Source organism: Antechinus flavipes, chromosome 1, assembly GCF_016432865.1.
Source record: "Antechinus flavipes isolate AdamAnt ecotype Samford, QLD, Australia chromosome 1, AdamAnt_v2, whole genome shotgun sequence".
Taxonomy (NCBI): Eukaryota; Metazoa; Chordata; class Mammalia; order Dasyuromorphia; family Dasyuridae; genus Antechinus; species Antechinus flavipes.
In genome coordinates this window covers 234,394,629-234,422,474 of record NC_067398.1, presented here as the reverse complement: position 1 = coordinate 234,422,474, position 27,846 = coordinate 234,394,629, and the positions used below count along the sequence as shown (strand labels likewise).

The window sequence follows — 27,846 nt, the reverse complement described above, 5'->3', positions numbered from 1 at the left end:
CGAATTCCTATTGAGCCAAGCTCCATTTGTTGCTTACCGCTGCCTGGGCTTCTCCTCGCAAAATGCGCTTTGCCGGTACGCTGCTGTGGCTCCTCGTCCTGGGTCTGGGGCACTGCGCCCTCGTGCATTCTTCAAGGACTGGGGGCGTCAGGAAAAGAGGACCGTCCGTGACCGCCAAGGTGACTGAGCAGTAAGAGCGGCAGATCCCCGCGCCCGTAGTTGAGAGAAAGTGCTTGCCCACCACCTCTTCCCTTCTCCACTAGACTCCGAACCCTTGCTCCCCTGTCTCCCAAACCGTACGGCAATACAGCTGCTCGACTTGGAAACCCCCGACCCCATCCTTTTCTCTGGGCAAAGGAGTTCTCTCTCTCTCTTCTCTTCTGCTTGCAGCCTGGTACTGAAGGGAAATATCACGGGGCTGTCCTGTCCTGAATGAGAGGCGCTGACAGAGGCAACAGGCCGTACTCTGCCCTCCGCGGTTAACTGAGGGGTTGGGCGGGGGGAGCACAATTGTCCCGCTGCTTATGTAGGTACACCTACGCGAGGCGACCGGGAGCTGCAGCATCCCGCAGCTTTCAGTGAGGTTCCTTAGAGATGACTGTGGGGAGAAAGGAGTGGAGTTCTAAAAAGTGGAACGGGCAAAGCTAAAAAAGGAGAGGGAGGAAGGTTGTGGAGTATGTGGGCTTTGGGAGGAAAAAATATGTGTGTGCGTGTAAGCACAGACATACATACATTCATACATACATAAACGATTTGTATTTAGTTTGTTTGGCCTCCATCCTGCTAAACAAAAAATCTATATTCCCTAAAGCTACAATGCATACGTTGACACCAATATACTCCTCCCACTTCTTCCCCCACTCCCCATCTCGCATGACTTTTTCTGGGGAGTGTATTCCAGCTCAGCCTCTTCCACAGGAAGAACTCTTTACTAGTACTTCCTACTCCTTTTCTGGGCAGGAAGGAGAAAGGGAAAAAAAAAATGATGAAGGATAAAACTAACCTCATATGACTGGGTTGGGGATGGGGGTGCTCATATTACAGCAAAAATATTTGGTTCCAGGCAACAACATGGCAAAAATCAGTTGTGTCTCTTGTAATGTTGGGACGATTATCAAAACTTATCTGTAAGCATACATATTTGTAATTATTGCCTTGAGTGTGGTAAATATATATTTAGCTAAATTATAGTTCTTTATGGCCTAAGACTATGGTTTGATTTTTCAGGATGTCGATTTTGCACAAAAGAATAAAATGTGTCCCAGTCTTAAACTGCAGTCAAACAATCAGTATTTCTTAAGCTTTTACTGTGTTCTAGGCACTGTGCTAGGTTCTGAAGATACAAATACAAAGAATTACACAATTTTGGGGGGTTCTAACATTTTTTTATTAATACTTGCCTTGTCACAAGCTTAAGATATGTGGAAGAGTGGTAATGGTGGCAAGAATGAAATGAACAGCATTTGGAACGAACCGTGATTAGTACTGGAAATCTCAACAGAACCAATAGTGTCATGTAATCACCAAATTTTGGAGCTTGAAGAAGACTTACAATAATTTAGTTCAACTCCTTTGTTTTAAACTGAAAGTTGAAACTTAGATTGTGCCCATGGTCACAACTAGAAAATAAATCTTTTGTCTCTTGTCTCTACCTAGTACTAGCAAAGAATCAGAAAGGAGTTCAAATGGATCTTCTAGTCCAACCTAACCTTTAATCACAATTCCTTTTAATGTCACTGACACATAGTTATTTAGCTTCTGCAGGAATATCTGTGGGGAGCAGAAGACGTTCCTGAAAGAGCCCATTCCATTTTTTAACAATTCTAATTATTAAAAAGTTTTCCCTTATATCAATTCAACAGTCAATAAGCCCCTACTAACTACTTGCTTATAAATATAATAAATAACATTTATATTGATGTAAGCACCTATTAATCACTTGTATAAGGCACTGAAATAGTGAGCATACATTTTCCCTCAATGATGATATATTTTCCCATTTCTTTTCTTTCTTCCTTTCTTTTTTCTTTCCTTCCTTCCTTCCTTTTTTCTTTTTCTTTCTTCTTCCTTCCTTCCTTCTTTTCTTTCCTTCTTTTCCTTCCTTCTTTCTTTCTTTCTTTCTTTCTTGGTGTGTGTGTGTGTGTGTGTGTGTGTGTGTGTGTGTGTGTAGAGGCAATCGGGGTCAAGTGGTTTACACAGTAAATATCTGTGTTTAGATTTGAACTCAGGTCCTGACTCCAGGGCTTTGCTCTATGCATTGCATCCCCTAGCTGTCCTCATCATCCATTCTTAATAGAAGATGCAACATGCATAAAACTAAGCAAATATTAATAAAGATAAGGAGGTATTAACAACCAATGGAATCCTAAAAAACTTGAATTAATCCTCCAAAGAAGTTAAGGATAGTAAGGTTTTTCTGAGAAGGAAACACAGTTGTTTAGTTATTTCCCATACATTGCAGATATGGAGAATAGCTTTTGCAAAGGGATAGACAAAAGGATGAAATGAATTAAGGAAACATCAAATAGGTCATTTGGGCTGGAACAATGTGAAATAATTTTGGAAAGGAAAGTTGGAAAAAGACTGAAGGATCTTAAATGTCACCCTGAGGAATTTATGTATTATCCTAAAGATAAGGAATCATAATAGATTGATCCAGGTACTGATATGGGGATATTGGCGAAGGGGGGAGAGAAATATCTGTACTTTAGGAATTTTGGCATCCTTATTGCTGTGGAGAAAAAGAGGAGAGACTAAAAGTAATCCTGCTACTTAAAAGGACATTTAAGTTCTTGTAGAAATCTATGTTAGAGGTGTTAAGGTCCTGAATTAAGATATTAGTTATAGAGAAAAGGAAATGTATCCCAAAGATGCTGTGGATGTAAAAACAGCAAGTCTTGAAAACAGCTTGAAAAGAAGGAGAGTTAGATTTGGAAAGAGAAGTCCAGGGTTTGAGATTAAAGAATATACTCTAGGGTTGAGAATCTGGGTGAATAGGTGAATATTGGTGTTCTTAATAGAAATATTAAGCCTGATTCTCTATATTTTCCCCTATTGCTCATAATTCCACCCTCTAAGATCAAATAGAAAAATCTTACACATGACAGTCTTTTAAACACTGGAGAACAGTTATCATATACTCCCTAAGCCTTCTCTTCCCCAATCCTCAAATGGCATGAAATCCTATCTCCTTAGCATCCTGGTTCTCCTTCTGTAGCTGTACTGCTATTTGTTGTCTCTACTAAAATGTTGTGCCCCAAATGGAAAATAGTGCTATTGATGTGCTTTGACTAGGCCAAGGTATTACCTCTCAATATTGACCTTATTTACTTCTTGCTGTTGTTGGGTATAATGCTTTAACTGTTTTCCTTAACCTGTACCACTTTATGCAAGTCTTTCCAAGTTTCTTTGAATTATTTGTGCTGTTCAAAACTTACAACATAATAACAATCCACTGTAATGCTTTACTACTATATGATACTATACTATAGATAGTCATAGTCTTGATCAGGACATAGATTTTGTTCTTAGCATTTTAGTATCACAAATAATGTTACTATAAATATTTTTGAACAAATGAACCTTTTTTTTTGTATAAATAACTTCCCTATGGTATAGTTCTTATATTGGAATCTCTGGATCAAAAATATGAGCAGTTTAGCAATTTTGAAGATAAAATTTTACATTGTTTTCACTAAATGTAAAAAAGGCAGGTTTTTGCTTCAAAGAGATATTTGGTGTTTTTTAGCATTGAAGTTTCCTAAAGGTAATGCAATCCAGTGTCTTCTTCCTGTTCAATTGTGTGGTATCTGTACAAGATATTTCTATGTTCTATGAATTGTTCATTCAACTGCCATTCATAATCTAAACAGTAGGTTTTCTTTATCCACTTGGTTTTTCCTATTTGGATTGTTAACATTAATTTACTTGAGCCACTATGAGTCACTTTGGAAGTTAGTAACTTGATAAAATCAGTGCAATATTATCTTTAAAGAGCACCTAGAAGACCCTTCTCTCTTTACGGAATTCTTCTATATGGAATCTGTAATAGATATTTATCATAATAATGAAAATCATCTTCAGTGAAAATGTCTTTTTAAAATTTTTCTGCTTCTTTTGATATTAATAATTAGCAGTCATAAGACAAAATTTTCTCTGTTGTTGGATCTATCAAGGAACCTTGTATGCTATTAAAATATGAATAGGAAACGCCTTGTTGAATCAAAGTCCTTAAGTCTGCTTTTGCTTTGCAAGTTCAAATACTTAATTTATAATCAGTAAATAAGAAGTACATTTATATTCTTTGCACTTTTTAATCAGTTGCATCACTGCAAAGATGGAGTTAAAGCCTGGCTCTTCCCTTCTCATATGGTCATCAAAAATGTCCTTAATAAATTTTTAGAAAAAAATAAAATAAATTTAAAATTAAAAAATAAATTTCTAGAAAGAATAAATATTGTTTAGATTTAGGAAATAGGTATATAATTCTCTTGGTAACCTTAAAAAATTTTAATTACTATCTTATTTTCCCCAATTACCTTTAAAAAACAATTTCATCATTTATTTTAAAAAGAAACATTTGAGTTCTGAATCCTTTCTTACCCTCCCTCTCCTCTCCACACATTGAGAAGTCAAACAATTTAATTAAGCATTAACAGTTGATCATCATCTAATATTGCTGTTATTTTGTACTTCTGGTTCTATTGCACTTTGGTCTTTTCAGGTTTTTCTGAACATTTCTTTTAATTTCAACATTCAATTGAAATCATATATCACAACTTGTCAGCCATTCTCCCAATTGATGGGCATCCCCTCAACTTCCAATTCTTAGCTACCATAAAAAGAACTATTATAAATATTTTTGCACAAATAGATCCTTTCTCCTTTTGAAAAAATCTTTTTGGGTTATAGACCTAGTAATGGCATTGCTGAATCAAAGGATATATACAATTTTATAGCCTTTTGGGCAGAGTTCCAAATTGCTTTTCAGAATGGTTGGATCAGATCACAGTTGCACTTGCATTAATATCCCAATTTTCCCATATCTCTTAGAATTATCATTTCTCTTTTTTATCATAGTTTGGTAGATGTCATATGGTACATCAGAGTTATTTTGATTTGCTTTTCTCTAATCATTTGTGATATAGAATATTTTTTTTTCACTTAAGTATAGGTAGCTTTGATTTCTTCATCAGGAAAACTGCCTTTTCATATCCTTTGACCATTTATTAATTCGGAAATGGCTTGAATTCTTATAAATTTGGCTCAGTTCTCTATATATTGAGAAATGGGGCCTTTAAGAGAGGCATTTTCTGTAAAGATTGTTTTCCAGCCTTCTGCTTTCCTTCTAATCTTGGTTGCATTGATTTTGTTTGTATAAAAACTTTTATATTTAATAAAATGCTCTTTATCTCTTGTTAGTTATAAATTCTTTCCCCCCCTCCAGATCTGACAGGTAAACTATTCCTTACTCTCCTACTTTGTTTATAATATCACTCTTTATTTATGAATCATATACATATTTCAACCTTATCTCAAAATACAGTGTGAGATGTTGGTCAATATCTAATTTTTGCATTGTTTTCTTAATTACCTTTTTAAAAGAAGTAATAATATCTGTCATTTTCTTCAAGGCCCTCAAAATTACAACTAATGGGGAAGGCAATAGAAAACCAGGTAAGTTATATACAGGATAAATAGGAAAAATTAAAGAGGGAAGATGCTAAAATTAAGAGTTGAGAACAGCTTTTGATGGAATTTTAGCTGTAACTTAGTAGACTCAGTAAACTGAGTTGAGCATTCCAGATATGTAGGGGACAACTAAAGAAAATGCTGAGTCCAAAGATGCAGTGTTATTGGATTGAAAAATGTCAGTAAGTTAGCTGTAGGAAGAATAGAAAGATAGGAGGGGACTATGTTATGAAGACTTTTCAGTGCCAAACAGAACATTTTGGAATTGTTTCTAGCTAGATTCAGGGAGCCCCTGAAATTTACTGAGTAGGGAGATTGACATGATTAATAAGAATGGAAACTGATTGGATATGAAAGGTGAAGGATATTCAAAGATGATTTTAAAAAGAACAAACTCTATTAGAACATTGTAGGCATTTAATACATGTTTATTGAATGATTAAAAACAGTAGTATAAATTCAGTGATTCAAGGCAATTCCAATAGAATTGGGATGGAAAATACCATCTGCATCCAGAGAAAGAATTATGGAAACTGAATATGTATCAAAGCATAGTATTTTCACCTTTGTTGTTGTTATTGTTTGTTTGCTTGGTTTTTTTCTTTCTCGTTTTTTTCCTTTTTGATCTGATTTTTTTTTCACAACATGACAAATATAGAATAAGTTTAAAAGAATTGCTTATATTTAATCTATATCAGATTGCTTTCTGTCTTGGAGAGAAGGGAACCAAGGCAGGGAGGGAGAAAAATTTGGAACACAAAGTTTTACAAAAATAAATATTGGAAACTAACTTTACATGTATTTGGGAAAATAAAGTACTATGGGGGGGGGAGAATGGTGGTATACTCAGCTGAAATAAGGAAGTTTGAAAGAGACTGGAGTGAGATAATTTTCTTTTTTTATCCTTGTTGAATTTAGAATGCTGACATCCAAGTAGGGATTTTTTTTTTGATGATATAGGACTAGAATCCAGTATAGTAAGCTAGTGCTGGAAGAGAATTTAGAGGTAATCTAATCCAATCCTTTCATTTTATGATGATGTACAAAAAGTCTGAGACATGATTTCTAAGTTATTAATCATTTTATTAATTATGACTAGTGAATAATTAATAAAAGGATGGTCATTTGGCTTTCTCATAAACCAAAAGACTCCACATGGAGGCCTCTTGACAGTTATATACCCTTCAAAGAGTGAATGTTTCCCACTGGCAGAAATCAATTGTGGTTAACAATAAATTAGAAAATGAGAAATATAATGAAAGATAGACCTATTCTAATAAAAGGCTGGGGTATGTGACTTTGATTTTATTACTTATTTCTTTCTACCCAGATCATCCCCAGCCTTGAGCAATCTTGTCAGAGGGATCTATCTCCACCAAGCTTGCCTGAATAGAACACAATTGGTTGAATTTACATTACATTACATTAGATACATTAATTAGCTACATTAGATAGCTTCTTTAATCAGAAGTAAGCTAGTGTGTATAGTCTCAACAAGGTTTAGGAGATAGTCACTACAATCTCATCAGTCCTGTTCCTCAGAAGCTGATTTGATGTAATAGAGTAGTGGTTCTCAAACTTTTATTTTCACTATCTTTATACTATTTAAAAAACTATTGAGGATCTGTCTGAAGAATTTTTGTTTATGTGGGTTATATTGATAGATATTTGCCATATTAGAAAAAATAATTAATTTGAATTTGCAGACCTTCTGAAAGGCTTTCAGAGACCACCAGAGAATCTCTGGACTTTACTTTGAGAACCACTGTAATAGAGAATGGGGAAATGAAAAGGGAAAAATATCCTGAATCCCCAGAAATTAATTGGTTATTATTGGTTAGTCAAATTCATTTTCTAATCTATCTTGCAAAACAGGCAAATTTTTCTACAGCAGTCATATTTACTGTCTACCACAAATACACAAATTCCTTGACCTGCATTCCAGGCTCTTATAAGATCTGCTTTCAACCTATCTTTCTAGTCTATCACTACTTTTTACATATGCATTATTCTCTTATCATTGAACTCTGAAGAAATACTGTTTTCTTGCCTTGTATTTTTGTTCCTACTATCTATAACATTTTTACATCTTCATCATTGCAGATCTTTTCCTCTTTTTAAAGTCCAATCCATAATTATATTTTTGTCTGGTTTGAAGCACTGTTTAAGAATATTTGCTGGTTTTAACACCTGTGGTTTTTTTTTTAACATCTCAATTATAAATCTTACAATTTTTGTATCTTTGAAAAACTTTAAATATGCAGTATGTCCTTTTTTTTGCTGCAATAATTTGTTTTACATATTTTCCATTGAATTTCCAATATTTTTTCAATATTCTTTAATTCTTAATACAATATACTTTAATCATACTGGATATGAAGTATACCTTTAACAAACAGTCCCTTTTTCTAATTCTATTGTTGATTCTAGCCTATAGATTTTCAGTAGAGTTTAAATCAGGTGAGTTCTAGCTCATTGAAGCATGTTATTGCCATCTTTTGGATGAATTCTTTAACTTTTTTGTGACATGAGATGGTGCAAGGTTGGATTGCATTTTTCTAGTTCTTCTGGGGAATTTCTGTAACTTTAGAACAATTCTGTTTTTCACCATATATATTTATCAGTTCATCATTTCTTCAATGGAGACACAAATTTGCAGATCCATTAAAAGTAAAAAATCTCCAAACATTTTCAAAGTAAATATTTTACAGTCTGGTATGCTTAGATTTGTCATATTTACCTGGACTTCTAACACTGGTTTAGTATCAAATTGAATGAAAAATTTCTATTTTTCTGTAAAAATTACTTTTCCCCAAAGGTATGATAATCTTTTCATTGCCTTAACCATAGCAAGTATTTTGTTCATAGCAATCATTAATAATTGTTTTAAAAAAAAACCTGGTCTTTTCCATAGTCTTCAAATTCAAGAAGTTGATCCCATACTATAGAGAAATAAAAACTATATTACAACTGCTAGGTCCCTCTGGAGACCTTTGTGTATTTACTGTGGATTAGATAGTTTTGGTACCATAGTTTGTTAATGCTTGGTATTTTTGGTTTTCTACCTCACTTTGCTTTGTGCTTCAGGACAATTGATCTGTATCATTGTAGGTTTAAATAATCCTGGAAATTCCACATCATTAGGCAGTAAAATATCTTTAATAGTCATTGAAGTGTGCTCTTTAAAAACTATACCTTTTGCACTTTGTCTTCATATACTATCTTTAAAATTACACATTTAAAACTCAACCAAAGAGAACAATGAAAGGTCTGTAGCAAAAAAAAGTTAGCACTCAGCTGAAAGGGAACTAATTAAGAGGTAGGAAACGAAACCCATCTGATTCCATGTGGTCAACACCAGACATACTGAATGAATGTAGTATCAAAAGCACAAATATATGATCATTGCTTTCTCAACATGAAATCATATTAAAATGACTCATCCTGTAAATTTACAAGTGATTTCAGCACTTTTGACATATTGCTTTCCTTTTTTTTTTTTAAATTAATTTTAGTAGTTTATCTTTCTTATTAGGTTGGGAACACCTTCAGGGCAAGCACAATGTCTTATGTGACTTTGTAATCCCACACAACATTTTGTATACTGTTTTCTACAGGCTAGTTTTCTAATTATGAAAGCCTAACCCCCTCTTTAAAAACATGAAGTTGCTTTCTTAATTCTAGTGAAATAGCCCATTGTTGTGTCCTTTTCTGCAGCCTTCTGTTTTGATAGGAATTAAATGGAGAGTCGATACATTATTAACTTCTGAATTCCAAATAAATAATAGAAGGTAAAAAAATTGTTTTTCTTCCAAGGAGGAAAAGATGGAGTTACGGATAAACCACTGAACTTGGAATCAGGAGGATCTGGATTCAAATTTTGCCTTTGATTGTTACTAGCTATGTCATGGACAAGTCACTTAACCTCTCTGAACCTCTAGATAAACTCTTAAGATATTTACTATAGATGACTGCTTCTTTAATTGGAGGAGGGAGTTCCTGCCATATAGATGTTTGCTATCTATCCATTTGTCTGTCTGTTTATCCATACACACATACACACACACACACACACACACACATACACACATATACATGCATGTATATGTATGTGTCTTCCCAGTGATAGCTAAGGAATTATACTTAGCCTATGTTGAATACCACCTCTCACCAGAGGGAAATCAATGTATCTGCAAAATTCCCTCTACCTTACTAGGCTCTCAGAGCAGTTGATTGTTACCCTTTGGATCTGAACTTTAACGGATAATGTTGTCTTCTTATATTATATTAGGGCTTTACTTAAATCATCCAGTTATATCCAATGGTTCATTTTGGCTTCATCCCACTGCCTTCTCCCATTCATTGTATTCTTCAATATGTTTCTCTTTCAAGGTCATTTGAAAAAATATACCTATACAAAGGTTTTATTAAACAAGGTGATAATAAATTAAACAAAAATAATCAAATCAAAATGAAATCAAATTGATTTCAGTTCACCCAATGCACAACTTCATAAATCTCAATGCATTCATTTCTTTCTCAGCTCCCAGCCAGTAATTGAGTAAGGGGTTGGTTTTTATTTTATTTGTTTTGCTTTGTTTTATTCAAACTGATTAATAACTAGGTGTGTGCTAATAAATGCAGAAATTTCAGGGCACTTAGTATCTATTCTACATACTACACACACTGATTATATTTGCCTGGGAAAATTGACAGGAAGATACTAATTTTGGGATTTCAAGCATTACTGTTTCTCATAATTTGAGACCTTACTGGATTTGACAATACAAAAGCTATGTTCATATGGTATATCCCAGGGAAAAAATTTAAAGTCTGCAGTGGCACAGTCTGGGTTAGTCACATCTCCAACAGTGTTATCTCCGAAGCCTCAAACCATCCTCTCCCACTCTGTCTCTTCCCTAGGCGCTATGAATTCCAGAATACAAGTAGCAAATGAAGCTGTGGCAAAGCATCAGTGTACCACCAGTCCTATTACATATTTATAAAGGAGAGATACAAATTCCTTGCCTTTCAATAGTTTACAATATAATTTGGGAGATATGGTATATACACAGGAAAAGTTAAGTATCAGAATGAATAAAATAACAAGAGGGAAGATACAACTTACAAGATGCAGTGAAAAAATGATACTAGATAGCATATGCCTTGGGAAATGAGGCAGCTCTTAATGGCTTTCACATGCTCTAAGGTTGTTCTCCCAAACCTCCACTCACACTGGTATGTTCAGGTCCCCAGAACACTGTCACCTCAGTGCTCTAGATATAGCCCTAAGGGATTAAGGGAGTCTTTTCTAGTGTGATACGAATCTAGCTCAAAAACCACCCAATAATGTTTATTTCTCCCATAATTATCCAATAAGAATCAAGTAATTTAATTAAATATAATTAGCTTTGAGTTGGGGGTATTTACTAAAGTAGTATAGTAAGAACAGGCAGTTAGGTAGTGCAGTAAATTGAATGTTGGATCTGATCAGGAAGATTCATTTGAATTCAAATCTGTCCTAAGACACTTATTAGTTGTGTAATGCTAGGCAAGTTGCTTAATCTCATTTGCCTTAGTTTCTTCATCTGTAAAATGAGCTAGAGAAAAAAAATAGAAAGCCACTCTAGAACCTTTGTCATGAAGACATGAAGAGTCAGACACAACTTAATATGGACTGAATAACAACATAGTAAAAACTGCTGATATAATAAAATTCCCTAAAAGTTTGTGACACACATTAAAGTCTGTCCCACAGGTATATGTACAACACAAGGGAAAGTGAACTCAGGCTTAAACTCATATATAAAAGGAGTAATCCATAGCTTCTGGCTGCTGGGAGTCTCTTTCTCCCTTTCATAGGCTACTCATAAAGTTTCCCTTATACATATTGTAGCTCTTAAGCTTAGTACCTTGTGGAACTTTGAACTAGCACTTCCTCACTGAGTCCAATCTTTTCTTGGCTTCTATGCAATACTGATGCTAGTCACTGCTATCTCACAAATGCTAGTAGAATACCAATTTAAAAAAAATCCAAATTCTTTGGTCCTTCAAAATTTACAAAGTCCTTCTCCTGACAAGGTGAGAGCAGTCTCTCCTGAGGCTGAGTCTGAGCCTGACTTGCTCTCCTACTCTCTCCAAGCAATTCCCTCTAAAGAGCTTAGCTGGAAGATTTCTACTCAAATTTTCCTGATGCTCAAATCTCTAATTCTCAAGTTCTCACTATTTTATACGTGGCCCACAGAGTAAGACCCAGTGCCTTCAACCAACTGGAATAATTGAGAAATGTGCTCCTCCAGGTAAGGTATCAGAGGGTAACTTTGTCACTTATTTAAGAAGTTTGTAGCAATTCATCAACTCAGTGGTCATACTAACATGCCAGTCCCTCAGTCTTGGTTCTTTTAGCTTCTAAAAATAGAATCTTCATACTTTGCTTTGAAATATGTTAACTTACCTACTTTACTCCCCAAATCCTACAATTTGCTCTGTTTCCTCATGGTACTTAAAAAAAAAATATCCCTTTTTAGATAATGTATTTATTTGTAAAATTGTCTTACACTAATAATATGCCTGGTTCTTTTTTTTTTAATTGTAGCTGGATTGCTGTTTCTGAAGGGCAGGATCTTCATTTTTCTGAGTTCTATAAAGCTATATATAAATAATAACTTTCCTGCTGCTTTGGCCATGTAAAAATTGTAAAATGCCACATTGAACACTAAATACCACATCATACTATGACAGACGCACTGATGTATTGGCAGGAGCTCTTGTCTTGTAAGCAAAGCTTGACAGTCTTTACTTAGTGATTTTTCTAAACTGTAAGACATCTTTTTTCTTTGACAACCCTTCTTATATTTTTAAAGCCATCTTTCGAATGTCTATTTTTTTTTTACACATTCACACAGTAAATTGGTTCATATAATCTAAACTCACTAATAGAATGCACTTTGGCTCCTTGGCCTTTTCAAACATTCTACAAATCATGGTTACACTATGACTACATGAAAGAAAGTATGTATGGTTTCATTTCATATCCAATAGTTAAAATGTCCAAAAAATATTAAATACAAAGAATGTCAAAGCACCTTGCCAAGTAATGTTTGGTGCTTTTTGTTTAAATATTTAAAAGTAAATTAAAAGCCCATTTTTATAACTTTGGAACCACTAAAAACAAATTAATTGTATAATTTGGGTAAATGGATCAAGTTTTTATTTTTTATGATGACTTTAAGAAATACCAAATAAAATTGTACTTACATATGCAAAATGAACAGAAGTGTATCTGAAATTTCAAATCTCTTTCACCTATAGCTTGCTTTTCCCTTTAAATATATAATAAATTCAATGTGAAATTTTTGAAGTTGTATTGCTTTTCTGTTTTCCTTCTGTCCTTCCTTCTGTTCTTTTTTATGAGTTTTTTTAAGTTTCATTTATATTCTTTTGTTCATTTTTGGTAAAATAAACACTTTTATTAGCTCACACCCATTTTGTGTCTCAACATATTGAATAGGTATATGGTTTTGTCAACATTTTTGTGATTCCAGAGAAATGTGATCCAAATTCTCAACAGCATAATAGCATATCCTGTAGTATGGGCAGAGAATTGAGATTAAATGATGGCTCTATTTGTATCATGGAGTGGCCATTTAATTCAAAAGCGTATGTTTTAATAGGTTCTTGTGATTCTAATGTCAGAAAATGCCCATTGAGTGTCTTTTGGGTTCTTTGCACTGTTGGAAGCTACAAAAAATTAAGAAGTCTATATGGATAATAACTGTGGGTTCTTTACCTTTGAATTCCTTCATCAGCATTTTCTTCCCTGCCAATATTTGGATGTATCACTTTTGAAAACAGAAAATAATATTCAGAGCCAACTTTCATTCTTGGATTTCTGAAAACACAATCTTAGCAAATATTTGTTTTGGTTCTCTCCTCTATAGCATTCTCTGCACATAGTAGGCACTTAATAAATGGTGAATTTATGCATAAGCAAATAAATGAATGAATGAATGAATGTTGTTATTCTAGTTTGGCTAAATATTGAATGAGTCTTCTTTTTATATTATTGCCATGCAAAATGTCTGTGTTTAACTCCAAGGTGAATTTTTATACATCTTGCTTATATGGTTCTTCTGTGTTATGTTCTTTTACTCTGCCTTTTAACACATGCAGGTCTTCTTTGACATAAGGATTGGAGACAAAGACATAGGCAGAATTGTAATTGGCTTGTTTGGCAAAGTTGTACCCAAGACTGTGGAGAATTTCATTGCTCTGGCAACTGGAGAAGTATGTCTGGTTTATTTTCTTTCAAACTGTATAGAAGTTAGAATTTTACTGTTACTATTCGAAGGAAAAATATGCCTTTGGACAAACAGATATTCAAACTGTAGCTTCAAAGAAACAGTGACTCTTTTATTGGACAGATCATCCTTTTAATTTTTGTTCTTCCAGATATTCTTAGTATTTTGGATTCCAGGATTTGAGGGATGGTGAATGGGTTGGAGAATGGGCAGAAAAAAATCAAGAAAAGGAATTTGGAGGTTGAGTCATACTTATATTACTGTTGGTCTGGCCTCCATAGCTTATTGTTTCATAGAATTATAGAATTAGAGCTAGAAAGGACTTTACAAATTTTCTAGCCCATCTCCCTCATTTAACAAATGAAAATGAAACATGGAGACAGGAAGTGATATATTCAAGGTCACACAACTACTAAATAGGAGAGCTAGCTAAGGTCAGTAATTGGCTTTCTTTTCTTGATATATTATCATAGGTTATCTAATTAGGTCATCTAAGTTTAGTTAGTGCCATTTTCTTACTTCAAGTATAACTGAATAATAGGGTTTACTTCTTTAGTAGTTTAAAACTATTATATACACAGTTGAAATTTTTCTCTTTAGAAAGGATATGGATACAAAGGAAGCAAATTTCATCGTGTGATCAAAGATTTCATGATTCAAGGAGGAGACTTTACCGCTGGAGATGGCACTGGAGGTAATTTTATATTTTAGCCTTTCCTCCTCATTCTAATATGAAAGAAAATACTTTTGCCTAAACCTGAACTTACAAACTTGTAATTGCCAGTAACAATTATTGTTCAAACCAAAATTCAAATTATTTTTTCAAAATTAAAATTGATTTTCAGTAAGATTTAACTTTTTTCTCTTCTTCCTCTTCCTTCTCCATCATTGTGAAAACAAGAAAAAATGAATTCTCCCCTATTACAAACACACATAGTCAACTAAAAAAAATTCTTTCATTGTCCTTGTCCAAAAAAATCCCAAACAAACAAAAGCCCCAAACCTTCATCTGAACTCTGAATATACAGTCTCTCTCCGGAGATGGAAAATTTGTTTCATCAAGAATCCTGTGATATCATAGTTGGTGGTTATGCTAATCAAAGTTCCTAAGTTTTTCTTGACTTTACAATATTGTGGTCATTATGTAATGACGTCATTTTCTTCTGTTCACTTCATTCTGCATCAGTTTATACAAAATTTTCCAAGTTTCTCTGAAATTATCTATTTGCTCATATCTTACCAAATTACTCATTACATTCTCCAATTGATGGACATATCTGAGTTTCCATTTCCTTGCCACCACAAAAAGAGATGATATAAGTTTTTTTTTTTTTTGCATGTATGAATCTTTTTTTTTCTTTTGATCTTTTTTGGGGTATGAACTTAGTATAGTTGATAGTCAAGGTCAAAGACCATGTAGAAAATTAAATAGGTCAACAGGAATAATGAGAATGGGGAATCAAAGCATCTCCATTGATTCCCATCCAGTGCCTGGTATTACCTATGGAAATAAAGCAATAACAGTACAGGACAAGGTATATAGAGTTCTTCTTCCTACCAATCTATAACCTCTCTTTTAGTTGTAGCCATTTTTCTTTCCAGCAGTCTATATAAGTGGACTGTTCAGTGGACATGATACACAATGTTCTCTCTGGTCCTATGGTCCACTGTCTCAACTGGGAAATTTTTCTCTTCCATCTATCCACCCCCATCCTGGGTTAGACTTGATATTCCAAATAGTTTGATCTTCTTAGGAGGGGTTGATATTATAACTCATTTATAAGCTGGAATAATCCTTATATAATTGTGGCAGTCACCCGAGTGCTGCACGAGTTGCTGAGGGGAATTCTTTTGAACCTCACATAGAAGTATCTTGGTGCTATAGTCACTTGGGCTCCAGAGTTTGGGAAACTCATAAAATGTCTGATCCCCTTATCTGGCAACTGGATAGTCACTGGGATACGTCGCCTCAGAGGAAGAGACAGCCAGGAGACCCCTCCTCCTTCCCATTAATGTTTGCTTGATCTAAAGGGGAAGGGTGAGATCAGATGTATCTGGATGTTATCTTCTTCTCCTGCCTCAAAGTAAGGTAAACAAAACAGAACTGGCGGCCAGAGGCTTCAGTCTAACAGCTCAAACCTTCTAAACTAGCTCCTCTTCTTCCAAGGTATTCAGAATTCCATTGTAATCTGTTCTAAAAGTGATTTCTATCCTCCTTTCTAGATCCTCCTTTCCCCCATATTCCTATTTATTCCACTATCCCTGTCTAGTTATCTGTAATGTTTGAGGCTCTCTAGACTGCTACCTGAGAGTGAGGAATATCTGCTTCCCACTACCAGATTGTTTCTCCCTTGTGCTTTGTCTGGGTCCCTTCTACCTGGGGGGGGGGGGGGGGACCCTAGGTGAAGCTGTTAGTTATTACCAGCTTTAGTTTTTAAAGAAGCCTCTACAACAGGTATTGGTTCACAACCAAATTATCTTCATAAATAGTCTTTGTATTTATGTTTGTCACAAGAATGGCAACATTAGATTACCAAGTCTAGAAACTCTTTTTTTCCTTCAAAGAGAACCCTTGAGTCATCCATCTGTGTAAATTCAGTTTCCTCTATTTTCTGGTTTCCTTTATAATGAGACTCTCAGAATTCAATCTATGAGAATTAGATGGGACCTTAGTAGTTGTCTAGTCTAGTACATACACAAAAAGGATCCCTACTATAACATACCTGATGAATAGTCATTTAGCTCATTTTGGGAGAGAATCCAGAAAGTAGTCATCCGTTCTTCTTCTGGAAAGGTCTAATTGTTGGGGAGATTTTGTCCTCATGCAAGCCACAGCTTCCTTTTTGTAACTGCTGTTCATTGTTCCTACTTGCATATCCTTTGGAACAAAGGGAATACATCTTATTCCTCTTCTACATGAAAGAAAAAAGAAATTTATTTTCTCTCCTTTCTACCTACTACTTCTTCACTGGGAAAAAAAAGAAAAGAAAAATCCATAATCAAGCAAAATAAATTTCCTAAATGGCTATACATATATATATATATATATATATATATATATATATATACACACACACACATATATTCAGTGTGCACATTTATGTGTCACACACACACATATATACTATGTTTCATCCTGTAATCTATATTTATTACCTTTCTGTAATGGATAGCATGTTTTATCATCAGACCTTTGGAGTTATGAATGATCACTATATAAATTGATGAAGAATAAAATGAATAGAACCAGGAGACCAATTTATATAATAACAATGAAACTGTTAAAAAACACAACTGAGTGATTTCTTCTCCAGGCTAAATATTCTCAGTTTTTTCCCATAATCTTCAAATAATCTGGATTCAAATCTGTCACCATCCTCCCAGTAACCCAGACTCATTTTCAACTGACTGTTGCTCATCCCATATATTCAATCTGAAGCCAAGTCCTATTAATTTTTTTTTGTAACATATACAACCTTTCCCTCCTCTGATATAATACAGTGGTGCAGATCCTCATTGCCTCACAATTGAACTGTTACAATCGCCTTTTGGTGGCTCTCACTGCCTCAAGGTTTTCCCCACCCTAGTATATCCTCCTATCAAACTGTCTAACAGATCTTCCTAAAGTACAGGTCTTACCATGTCACACCCCAGCTCAGTACATATCACTTTCAGGATCAAAAATAAAGGCCTCTGTTTGACTTTTGAAACCCATTTTGGTTTCTGAAACTCTTTGTAGTTTAAACCTTTTCTACCTTTCCAGTCTTTTTATACTTTAGTTCCCTCCATGATTTCTGCAGTCCAGTCATAATGGCTTAATGCCATTCCTCAAAAAGGACACTCCGGTTCCTGACTTGGGGCATTTTCCTTGGCTATTCTTCCATGTCTGAAATGCTTTCCTTCCTCATCTCTGTTCCTGGCTTCCTTCAAGTCTCAGTGAAAACCCTTTCCGAGTCCCTTTTAGTGCCTGTGCCTTTCCTTTAAGAGTAGCTACATTTCATTTTTTATCTTGTTTGAATGTAAGTTTTGCATGTTGTTGTCTTCATGATTATTACAATGTGAGTTTGAGAGCAGGGACTATTTTTGCCTCTTTTTTGTATTTTTCTTTTATATTCACAGTATTTAACACAGTAACCTGGTTAGTGCTTAATAAAGGCTCATAGCTGAACGAATGACCCTTTTCTGAATACTCTCTAGCTCATAAAGGTCTTTCTTAAGCTATGGCACACAACTGAACAAAACATTGTAGAGGCAGTTTTACTGGAGCAAAATGCTAAGGAATTGTTCCCTCCATAAGCCTGGGAGTTTAGGCTTCTCAATACAGTTGAAAATGGCATTAGATTTCTTGGCTGTCATATCATATAGTTTCACCCCTATTTCTGTGATTCTGTTCTTCCAGCAGTGTGAAACAGGAATTTTATATGTATCTAAAAGTTAAGTTAATGTTTATAGATTTTGTAAAAAATTATGTGCTTCTTAGCATCCTCTCTCTACATTTCTACTTCTCAATCACCACAAGGAAGTCTCACATGCCCAAAGGGTAATATTTTATTTTTCTTTGTTTCATAACAATAGCCAAATTGAAATTGGCTACAGTGTTATAAGCATGGGTGATTGGAAGAATGATTGTGACTAATTGTGAAGTTAAGGAGAGGAGCTGGTTCAGGGTTGAAGATGATAGCTTCAATTTTAGATATACTGTGTTTCACATATGAGCTCCCAAATAGGTTGAGAAAAACATATTTGAAATATAATGGTTAAACTTTAATGTCAGTTTGTATTTTACTTTTTCATAATTCAAAACACAAAAAACTAAGAAAAATTTTACACTTGATCATTAATGTTAAAAACAGAAAATTTAGATTATAAATTTTGTCACATTCTGAAGGTAAATATTTCAGGAGCTATTTTTAAAAAGTCTACACAATGAATACTAGGCAGCTAATTGGTAATGGACCTATCTGTATTTGATGAGACTGCTTCTTGGAAAGCAGACACACAGACTATACATGAAGCCTACCCAGAGGTTTCTGTTGGCCATTCTCAGAATTTAAGTTCCTTTATATAATATTTGTATAACTTTTGTTTTTATTTCTGAGAAAATGTTACAATACAGTCTATTGTCACCTGCCTTCTCTGGCTGGATTGGTTCCACCACAGGGCAGGTGTCAGGTACAAGGGTTCCTTTTGCTGATTTTCTACCTCTCCTATCCTCTCTCCTCTAGGACATTTTATGAACCAAAGAGTTTCTCAGCCTGAGGATAATTTGACTTGGAGAATCTAACTAAAGTTTTGATATTCACAGACCTTGAAAAGGGGCCAATTTTTCCCTTGATTTTCAAAGTTTCCAGGTTACAGAATCTGAAAAGAAAATAATTAAATACAAAAGGTGTCCTGAAGGATTTAGAATCATTCAGAGGGCCCACCCCATGAAATACAATACAATACAGTGTCCAGCATATAACAAGTTGCAAGAGAGGGCATAGAACACTGTATTTAACTAGTATGCAAACCAAGGAAATTTTGTCAATTTTCTTAGATTAGTCAGCATTGTGAAGTCTTTGAGGAGCCTTAACAAGTATCCCATATCTAGTACATCACATAGAAAGAAAGCATTCTTGCCAAACAGTTTATAAAAAGTTTTCAATTCACACTGTATGTTGATGTCAATTCAAAATAACAAATCATACCACATAGCATGATTTCAGTTAATTCAGAAGAATACCAAGACATATGAAGATTAATATCATTGTAGCCAAAGGAGAAAATTAATTAGTTATTTGGCAAATTGAGCATGAATTTTTTGCTCAGAAACCCCAACTGTAATAATTTGTTTTGCCAGGGGCAGCCAGGTGTCAGTGGATAGAGCACCATTCCTGAAGTCAAGAAGACCTGAGTTCAAATATGACCTCAGACACTTAATGCTTCACATTTCCTAGCTATGTGACCCTGGGCAAATCACTTAATCCCAACTGCCTCAGCAAAAAAAAAAAAAAAAAAAAAAAAAGTGTTGCCAAAATAAAATTAAAATAATGAAAATCAGTCAGAAGATACAACATATTGTTTAAGAACCATGTTAAAAAGACTTGAATACTAAATCAAGTAATCAGGTTTACAAATAAAGAGACAATATCTTTCTGCCTGAGTGTCACCATATTTTGTGACCAGATACATCTAGTAGGAGAATTTGTCCAAAATTTTAAAATGTTTACAAAGGGTATACCAAAGTCCATAAAAACCAGTCTCCTAATAATGTAGGAAAATCTTCTAAATACTTTCAGATAAACAAAAAACATTTCTCCATCCAAGAAAATTAAATAGGTTTATAGGATCACAGATTAGAAAAGAAACCTAGAAATCAGTTTGTCCAATTTTACATTTTACAGATGAGGAAATTAAGGTTCAGAAAGAAACTTACCCAAAATCATATGGGTGGCAGATGGCAGAGTTGAAATTAAAACCCAAGTCTTCTGACTTCATGCTGTAATAATATTAACCTAGAATTAATACCTTCTGAAGAAAAAATATGACATTCTATTACTGAGATAGTTTTTCTAACAAATGTAGTTACTATCTCATTCATTCCTGTATTTTTCTTTTTCTTCCTTTTCCCCTTTTCTTAATCATGTTCTTGTTCTTTTCTCTTTATAATAAAATTATAACCTGAAGGAACTTTTGCCTTTCAACATGATCCTTTAAAGCAATTAATTATGCATGTCTCCACTGAAAAAAAATTCTGTGACTTGAACAAAGTATTTTTAAATATAGGTTTTTGGATTATTGATACACTGCTTCCTTTGCATGGAAAAACTGCTTAGTTCTTCAGCTTAAAAGTCATCAATTATTTCATTTTCTCTCACTACTTTTTAAAAAATACAAGTGAAGCCATCACATTTAAATTATCTTTATTGTATAAAATGGCACATAACACAAAGATTTTTTTTAATTTTGTAAAAAAAAAAGGGGGGGAGGGCAAATTTTATTTACAATTTAACTTGCTTTTTGATTGGGGGTGTTTTTAACTTTTTTGTTAACTAATGTTAAAAAAAACTAAGCTACACAAAGAAATGTAGATGCAGGGTTTTTTTTTTTTTGTCTAAAGAATTGGCTATTGATCATAAAATAAAAATCATTGATTATTTGTCCTCTAAATTCTTCCCTATATTATATATGTAGATATGTTTGTGTTTATTAGCTTTTGTCTATTTTAGGTACTAGCATCTATGGAGACAACTTTCCAGATGAGAACTTTAAGCTCAAGCATTATGGCATTGGATGGGTCAGCATGGCAAATTCTGGACCAGATACCAATGGTTCTCAGTTCTTCATTACTGTGACCAAGCCTAGCTGGTTGGATGGAAAACATGTAGTATTTGGGAAAGTCATTGATGGAATGGTAATTAAAAGATTTTTTTTAAACCTTATATTAATGATTCATGTTACATAGTTTAATTTTTTAGACATTCATAAGTCAATTTATTGCCTTGTTTGATCTCTTCATGAAAAACTGATGGAACTGCTGATGATACTTTAATTGTACAAAATAATGAAGAAGTTGTAGTAGTTGAAGTTAAAAACAATTAAGCACTTTGTGAAAAATATAGAAATGAATGGAAGATGCATTGTAATGAAAGAATCTCCATTTTCATCTCAAAGACATGTTAATGGTCTTGGAGTCATATATGTATACTAGTATTCAAAAGTTATCATCTGTTTAAAAAGTGAATGTGAATATATTCTGCCTATTCAAGTTCTTGAGAGTAGCTCACATTAAGGATGATTATTCTTTTTATAATTCTTTATTTAGGATAGATTTATATGAGTTGTAGCTGAGTTTATTTACCATGTATAAATCCAGTTCTAAGTGGGCAGATTAATTTTTTCAAATTACCTTTTCGATAGTCCCATTGGTATATCTTAGGAAAGATAATTATTTTAATGATTTTGATTTGAAGTTTGCTGCATCTTCTTACTTTATATTATGCTTAACTTGTAGTGTGCTTATTAAGCCACCATCATAAGTTAAAGTTTCCTGTTAAGCCTTACATTATGTTATAGTAATGTAAATAGAAATGACTATGATGAAAAGATGAGAGATACATGCCTATTCCCATTTGTGCTCTCTGAATTGAGGTGGTAGGCTTTGATGATTTTTTTTTCCAGACTACTCTGAAACTAAATTAGCTTTTCTCTCTTTCCTAACCTTTTTTTGTAGAGTGTGGTGCACTCCATAGAACTCCAACAAACAGATGATCATGATCGCCCACTTACAGACTGTGTGATTACAAATAGTGGCAAGATAAATGTAAAAGACCCTTTTGTGGTTGAAGTTGATGACTGGTAACAACTTGAAGAAGAGAACAAAACTTTTGTTAATTCCCAGGGGAAACTTTGGGGTATTTAGAGTAACTTTTTCTTTTGTTTCTCTCTCTCTTTTTTTAAAAAACATAATGCATAGCAAATTTGTTCAGGAAACAGGAAAGAGTAACACAGATCAAGCAGAAAAAACTTTTTAAAAAATGGGTCATTTCAGCAACTGGATGCTTAGAAGAGTGCCAAGAAAAAATAATCGAAATGTGGGCTTATTGCTGGTGCTATTTACCAAAAAAATTTTGGTGTAGAGAATTTTTAAAATGATACTAAGGTGTGGGAAAAGCCTTCAGAATGCTGTTTCATTTTAAGCCTATATAGAGATTAAGAAAAAAGATAACAACCACCATGCTGGCCTACAGGGTTGTGAAGAAAAGGTAGCAACATGATATTTTAAAATCTGTTGTTGGTTCTATATTTAAATACAAGTTTTTTTCAACTGAAGAATAAGATTAATGTAGGTTACAGATTTTTTTACACAAATAAAAATAGTTTAATAATTTGTGCATTAAAATTGTGATTGAACAGCTTTTTTTACTTTCTAAATTAAGAAATATTTAAGTGCCTGAAAACATTCAATATAATTTTTTTAAGTAAGCATTTTGATTATACTGTAGACCCCAAATACTGGCATAACAGAATAATTTGAGGGAAACATTCTGACTGTCTCTACTGGCCTCAATCTGCCCACTACAGATTTGAGTAATTTGTTAATTGAGAGGACAAAAACAAAGATAATGGTGGAACACTGAAAAAGTATCTCCTCAAAGAAAAGACACTCAGAAAAAAAGTTGTTTGATGTTTCTTGTTTTTCAGCATCAAAATTGCAGGAGGACTTAAAGTTAAAAGCTGAGGAAACCCTGGTCCCGAGGAATGATAACTGTGGTCAAATATATATATATATGTTGCCTAGTTATAGTATAGATGGCAAAAATGCAGATTTTGTTTTATTACCATATTTTGGAGCAGAAGGCCAGCTAAAATTAAGACTCATAAGTCCATAACAGACCTGAGCTCAGAGAAGAACTGATATTTGAACAGAAACCCAGTAAGACCTGAGAGAAGATCTCAGAGCTTGCACTTCCTACTACTATCTACTTTTTCTCTAAGTTTCTTCTGGTTTGACGAGTTAATCTGACCTATATTCACACTGCCAAGTCACTGAAAGTTTCAGAGGAGGGTGACAACTATCCTGAAAATACTGGTAAATATTTAACAATTGGCTGCCTGGGAAAACATATATGTACAACATACTTTTAAGTTTAATTTAAATTACCAACTTTTTATCCATAACTTTCTTAGGTTTAGACAGTTAACAGAAAATAAATCCATCAAATTGTAGTGTTTGCTGATTTTCAGATTACAAATGCTCATAATAAAAATTGAATAATTAGCTCTGCTGAGCTAATTCAAATTGTTCTCAGTACATTCCTTATTTTTTATTATTATTAATACAACCCTCCCTTCCTATCACAACCCCCTTGAACTTAAAGGATTGAAAAGGTTGACTTTGATAGAAGGAATGTATTCTTCCTATTGTACTCTATGTCTTCTAAGTTCCATCCACTGTGCTTCCCATCTAACAAATAAACCAAGATGAATTCTAGTCACTCTTAATCAGAAACATTTACTAAGCATAAGATAATTACCATTATTACTATAAATAATAGAAATAGTAGTCCTGTTAGCCTATAAGCCAGAGACACACTATCCCACTGATATATATAGTGTCTGAAGGGGGACAGTTGGTCAAATGTAAAGAACAAGAACGTACATGTGTAGGGAATCTGTGCTCGAGGCAGCTTGTAACACTGAATTATTGGCCTTGATTTCCTTTTTTCCCCCTTTTCTATTAGTAAGAGTCTGGCTATTTCTTTACTCAAGTTGCTTCTTTTCTCTTCACCTGCTGGACAGAGATACCTCTTTGCTGGCTGCTTCATTTTTGTCATCTTCTATGCTGTGGGATTAGTATTTTGTTCTTTTAGCAGAAGTAGAAACTGTAAGCCAAGGATCTACAGAACTTTTCTGTGACTGCCCCCCTAATTAAACTCTGAGGGATTTCTAACTCGTATGCAGTAGGTTGAAGTGCAAATAAAATCTTTCTTCTTTCACTCAGATCTTCCAAACTCAACTCTGTTCTTAGCTTCATTCTGGTGAGTTCTTCTGAACTCTTGAGTATTCTGAAAACCCAAGTTCAGCTAACCTGTTGTTCCAAATCAGGGTCTCTCCAATGAGGTCATTCATTTCTATCCCATGGTGATAAACCAGAATCCACATTTCTAACATTTATAGTATAACCAGGTAACAATTTGTCCCAAGATGAACACATAGTTCTGGGAGCCAGGATTTCCTAGCTATTAACTTAGAGTCCCCATGAACTTCTATAATCTCATAAATTTCCAAATTTAGTGACGGAAAACAAGAAACTTCAACGATCTTTACCATTTTCTCTAATTGGTTACTCTTTTTGCTGTTTCTTTGACAATGGTCCTTGATTACATCATTTTCCATCAGCAAAACTATCTATATTTGAAAAGGGCACCCTTTTTAATATGGATGAGGGACAACTCTTTCGGTATTTTGAGATTTTTATATGGTAGAACATTCTTTCAAAACTCCCTTGAATCCATAAAAGAAAATATCATACATTCCAACAGTAATCCTTTGATTTGTGCATTATAATTCTTGTACTTGATGTCACTTTTCCATTTTCTTATTTAGATGTAATACTATCTCTTGGGCTACTCCCCCAAATCAAAAACAAATTGGGCTGAGATACAAGGCACTTTGTTGGTCTATATTTCTAAAACTATTGCTCAAGTGCTGGTATATTTACCTTTACCAGTATGCCATTTTACACAATCAACTCAAAGTAAAGTCATTTTCTGTAGTGGCATTTCACAAACAATAATAAGAAATTATCCCCATCCTATATACTTAGGTTATACTCTCAGATAACAAAAGCATTGGTGAGGACAATAGTACCCACATAGGATACACTAGGAAGAACATCACACACATATGGAACATACAAGGCTAAGTAAACTCACATCACACTACTGGGTCTATTAGTTTTTTGCCCCATCCCCCATGATGTCTTTACGCTATCTTGCTGCATGTGTCACATCACTAGGTTCCATATACTTGCTCATGTTTCTATGGATTAACTCAACTGTGCAGATAGATTCTCTGGGCCTGCTTTTTGCTGGTAATGGAATCTATTGTAAGTAAGTTGCTCTACTGCAAAATAGCATTTCTAGTGGGACAGGGAAAAGAAGAAACTCTCTCCTCCCTTCTGCACTCTGGAGGAGGTAAAGATGGTTTCCTCTCAAGGGCTAGTTTATTTTTCCAGCTAGCAAATGGCTAGCTACTTTAAAATTCTATGAAATTGACAGAGGAATTTATCAACATCTTAGAAAAGTATAAAAATTTCTTTAAAATCAGAAAGAGGGAAATCATTTTATAAAGTACAAATGTACAAATTTCACTTTTGAAGTCTTTATAATTTGAAGTTACTAAAAATGTGAGACATTATCCTCTATTTCAACAAGTAGAAAAGATACTACATAAAAAATTCAAATTAAAGTACAGGACAGATCAAATATGAAAGGGCCCCATTCTAAACAGACTTGCCTACAAAGCTATACATTTTTAGAGGGTTTAGAGGGATTTTAGAACATCATCAGTCCTCTGGAACTAAGATTATTTTAACCCCAGGAAGCAGAGGGAAAGAAAAAAACAAAACAACTTGGAGCACTTTATATATACAAGCAGTTCTGATTTCAGAATAAATAGGGAATAGGAGATACACAAATACCCTTAACAGGGTACTCTTAACAGTACTCTTAACAGAGCACAGTTCTATCTATACATATACTTGGAAGCAGGGTCCCCAAGCACTCACATGTATGGACATAAAGTGAAACAGATTGCACATGCTTGAAGGAATGGGCCCTTACTGGCCAGTCTTCTATTATATAGAAATCCCTTCAATGATATCCTTAATAAGTGATTATCCAATTTCATTTAAACAGTAAAAAGAGAATTCTGTAACGCCTATGGCAATCCATTTTGCCAGCTGTGAAGTTTTCCCTTATACCAAGCCAAAATCTACATTCCATAATTTCTATCCATTAACTTTATCATTGGTTCTGGGATTAAAAAGAATAATTTGAGTCATTTCACATGACAATCCTTCAAAGAACTCAGGAAAGGTATTATTCTTATTCAGGTTATACATTCCTTGTCAAAAGTTCTCTTTTGCAGATTAAATATCCTTGAATCCTTCTCATAGGGCATGATTCTGTCACTATATTACTTACTCTCCTCTGGACTCATTCTAGGAAGCAAATATTTCTTCTAAAATGTGGCATCCACAACTGAACACTATGTCACATATACTCAGAACAAGGTAGAGAAGTCATGGTACTATCACCTCCAATATGCTGGAAATTATACATAAAATGGCATTTTCCTTTTTGGTAGCCATATTATACAATGAACTCACATTAATTTCACAGTCCACTGGTACACCCAATTCTTTCTCTTTCCATTCCCCTAAAATTTACATAATTGATTTTAAAATTTGTTTTAGTCTTGACGTTTGTTCCTATCAAGTTACATCTTATTACATTTCACCTGATTGACAGCTTAACTTGCCTACTTCCTTAGCAACATCTACTATATATATTCCTTATTGTTATAATGTTAAGAGTTTAATTTGTGTAAAGGTGTTCTTTGTCAGGATCCCATCTATTCTTTCTAGAGAAAGAATGTTTTTGTAGTAAAGCATCACAGATGTGGGATAGGAGCAATATTTTGTACTAATTGTTCTTACTATACCATCTTAGTAAAAACTCCTTTCAAAACCTATTTAAAGACTGGTTGCCTAAATTATTCTTCACTAATAATCTTCTTAAGCACACCAATGGGACTCAAGATAATGGCATAAGATTCAACCTTGGACCTTGATAAGAAAAACTAGTCTTATTCTAGGTCCTGAGACCCATCTCAAAGAGTTGGAATGAGAATCCTTAGAACTTACATGGACTATATATCAATGAGGGTTTTGTTTTGTTTTGTTTGCAACCAAATTAAATCCAAAAACATTTATTGTATACCTGCTATCTATAAAATTCTTTGGTAATACTGAGAACACAGAGATGGACAACTGCTTTGTCCCTTGCCTAATGGGAATTAATAAAAAAAAAAAGGGGGGGGGAATCTGCTACATATACAACTATGTATGATTCAAGGTAAAATATAACAGGGACAAAAGAAAAAACTACTCAAAGAAATTTTAAGGAAGAAGATCTCAACAAGTTTGGAAACATGAAAAAAAGTCTGAATGAATACATAGAGGCAGGAGAATTCAGTGTGACAAATGTTCTAACAGCTAGTACTCTGATATGACAGGAATGCAACCTGTAATAAAGAGAGTGAAATAGGGCTAGACAAGTAAATTGGAAAACCTAGCCCTTCTGGA

At 34.0% G+C, this 27,846-nt stretch overlaps 2 protein-coding genes across 6 annotated transcripts in view; one reads left to right on the top strand and one right to left on the bottom strand.

Moving 5' to 3' along the window:
- On the top strand, positions 1-27,233 carry PPIC (peptidylprolyl isomerase C). Its single transcript, XM_051998027.1, has 5 exons — positions 1-179; positions 13,864-13,977; positions 14,592-14,685; positions 21,203-21,387; positions 22,207-27,233. The coding sequence occupies exons 1-5, from the start codon at positions 63-65 to the stop codon at positions 22,333-22,335; spliced, it is 639 nt and encodes a 212-aa protein (XP_051853987.1). The 5' UTR covers positions 1-62; the 3' UTR covers positions 22,336-27,233.
- SNX24 (sorting nexin 24) overlaps positions 14,692-27,846 on the bottom strand; it is a 295,575-nt gene continuing 282,420 nt past the window's right edge. For 3 of the 5 annotated variants that reach the window (XM_051997972.1, XM_051997979.1, XM_051997989.1), the window contains 4 exons: positions 20,410-20,472; positions 19,299-19,352; positions 16,715-16,903; positions 14,692-15,492 (listed from right to left, as the gene is read on the bottom strand). In XM_051997972.1, coding sequence (XP_051853932.1) covers positions 16,735-16,903; positions 19,299-19,352; positions 20,410-20,472 — 286 coding nt within the window. In that variant the 3' untranslated portion in view covers positions 14,692-15,492; positions 16,715-16,734. Of the gene's footprint in view, positions 15,493-16,714; positions 16,904-19,298; positions 19,353-20,409; positions 20,473-27,846 lie in introns of those variants that run through there. The other 2 variants (XM_051997997.1, XM_051998006.1) reach the window with 2 other exon arrangements.

Excerpts from the sequence above, each read along its gene's own strand:
- PPIC (XM_051998027.1), top strand. The coding sequence starts at position 63 with ATGCGCTTTGCCGGTACGCTGCTGTGGCTCCTCGTCCTGGGTCTGGGG. Across the intron at positions 180-13,863 it reads GACCGTCCGTGACCGCCAAG|GTCTTCTTTGACATAAGGAT; the intron begins GTGACTGAGCAG and ends TAACACATGCAG. Across the intron at positions 13,978-14,591 it reads TTGCTCTGGCAACTGGAGAA|AAAGGATATGGATACAAAGG; the intron begins GTATGTCTGGTT and ends TTTTCTCTTTAG.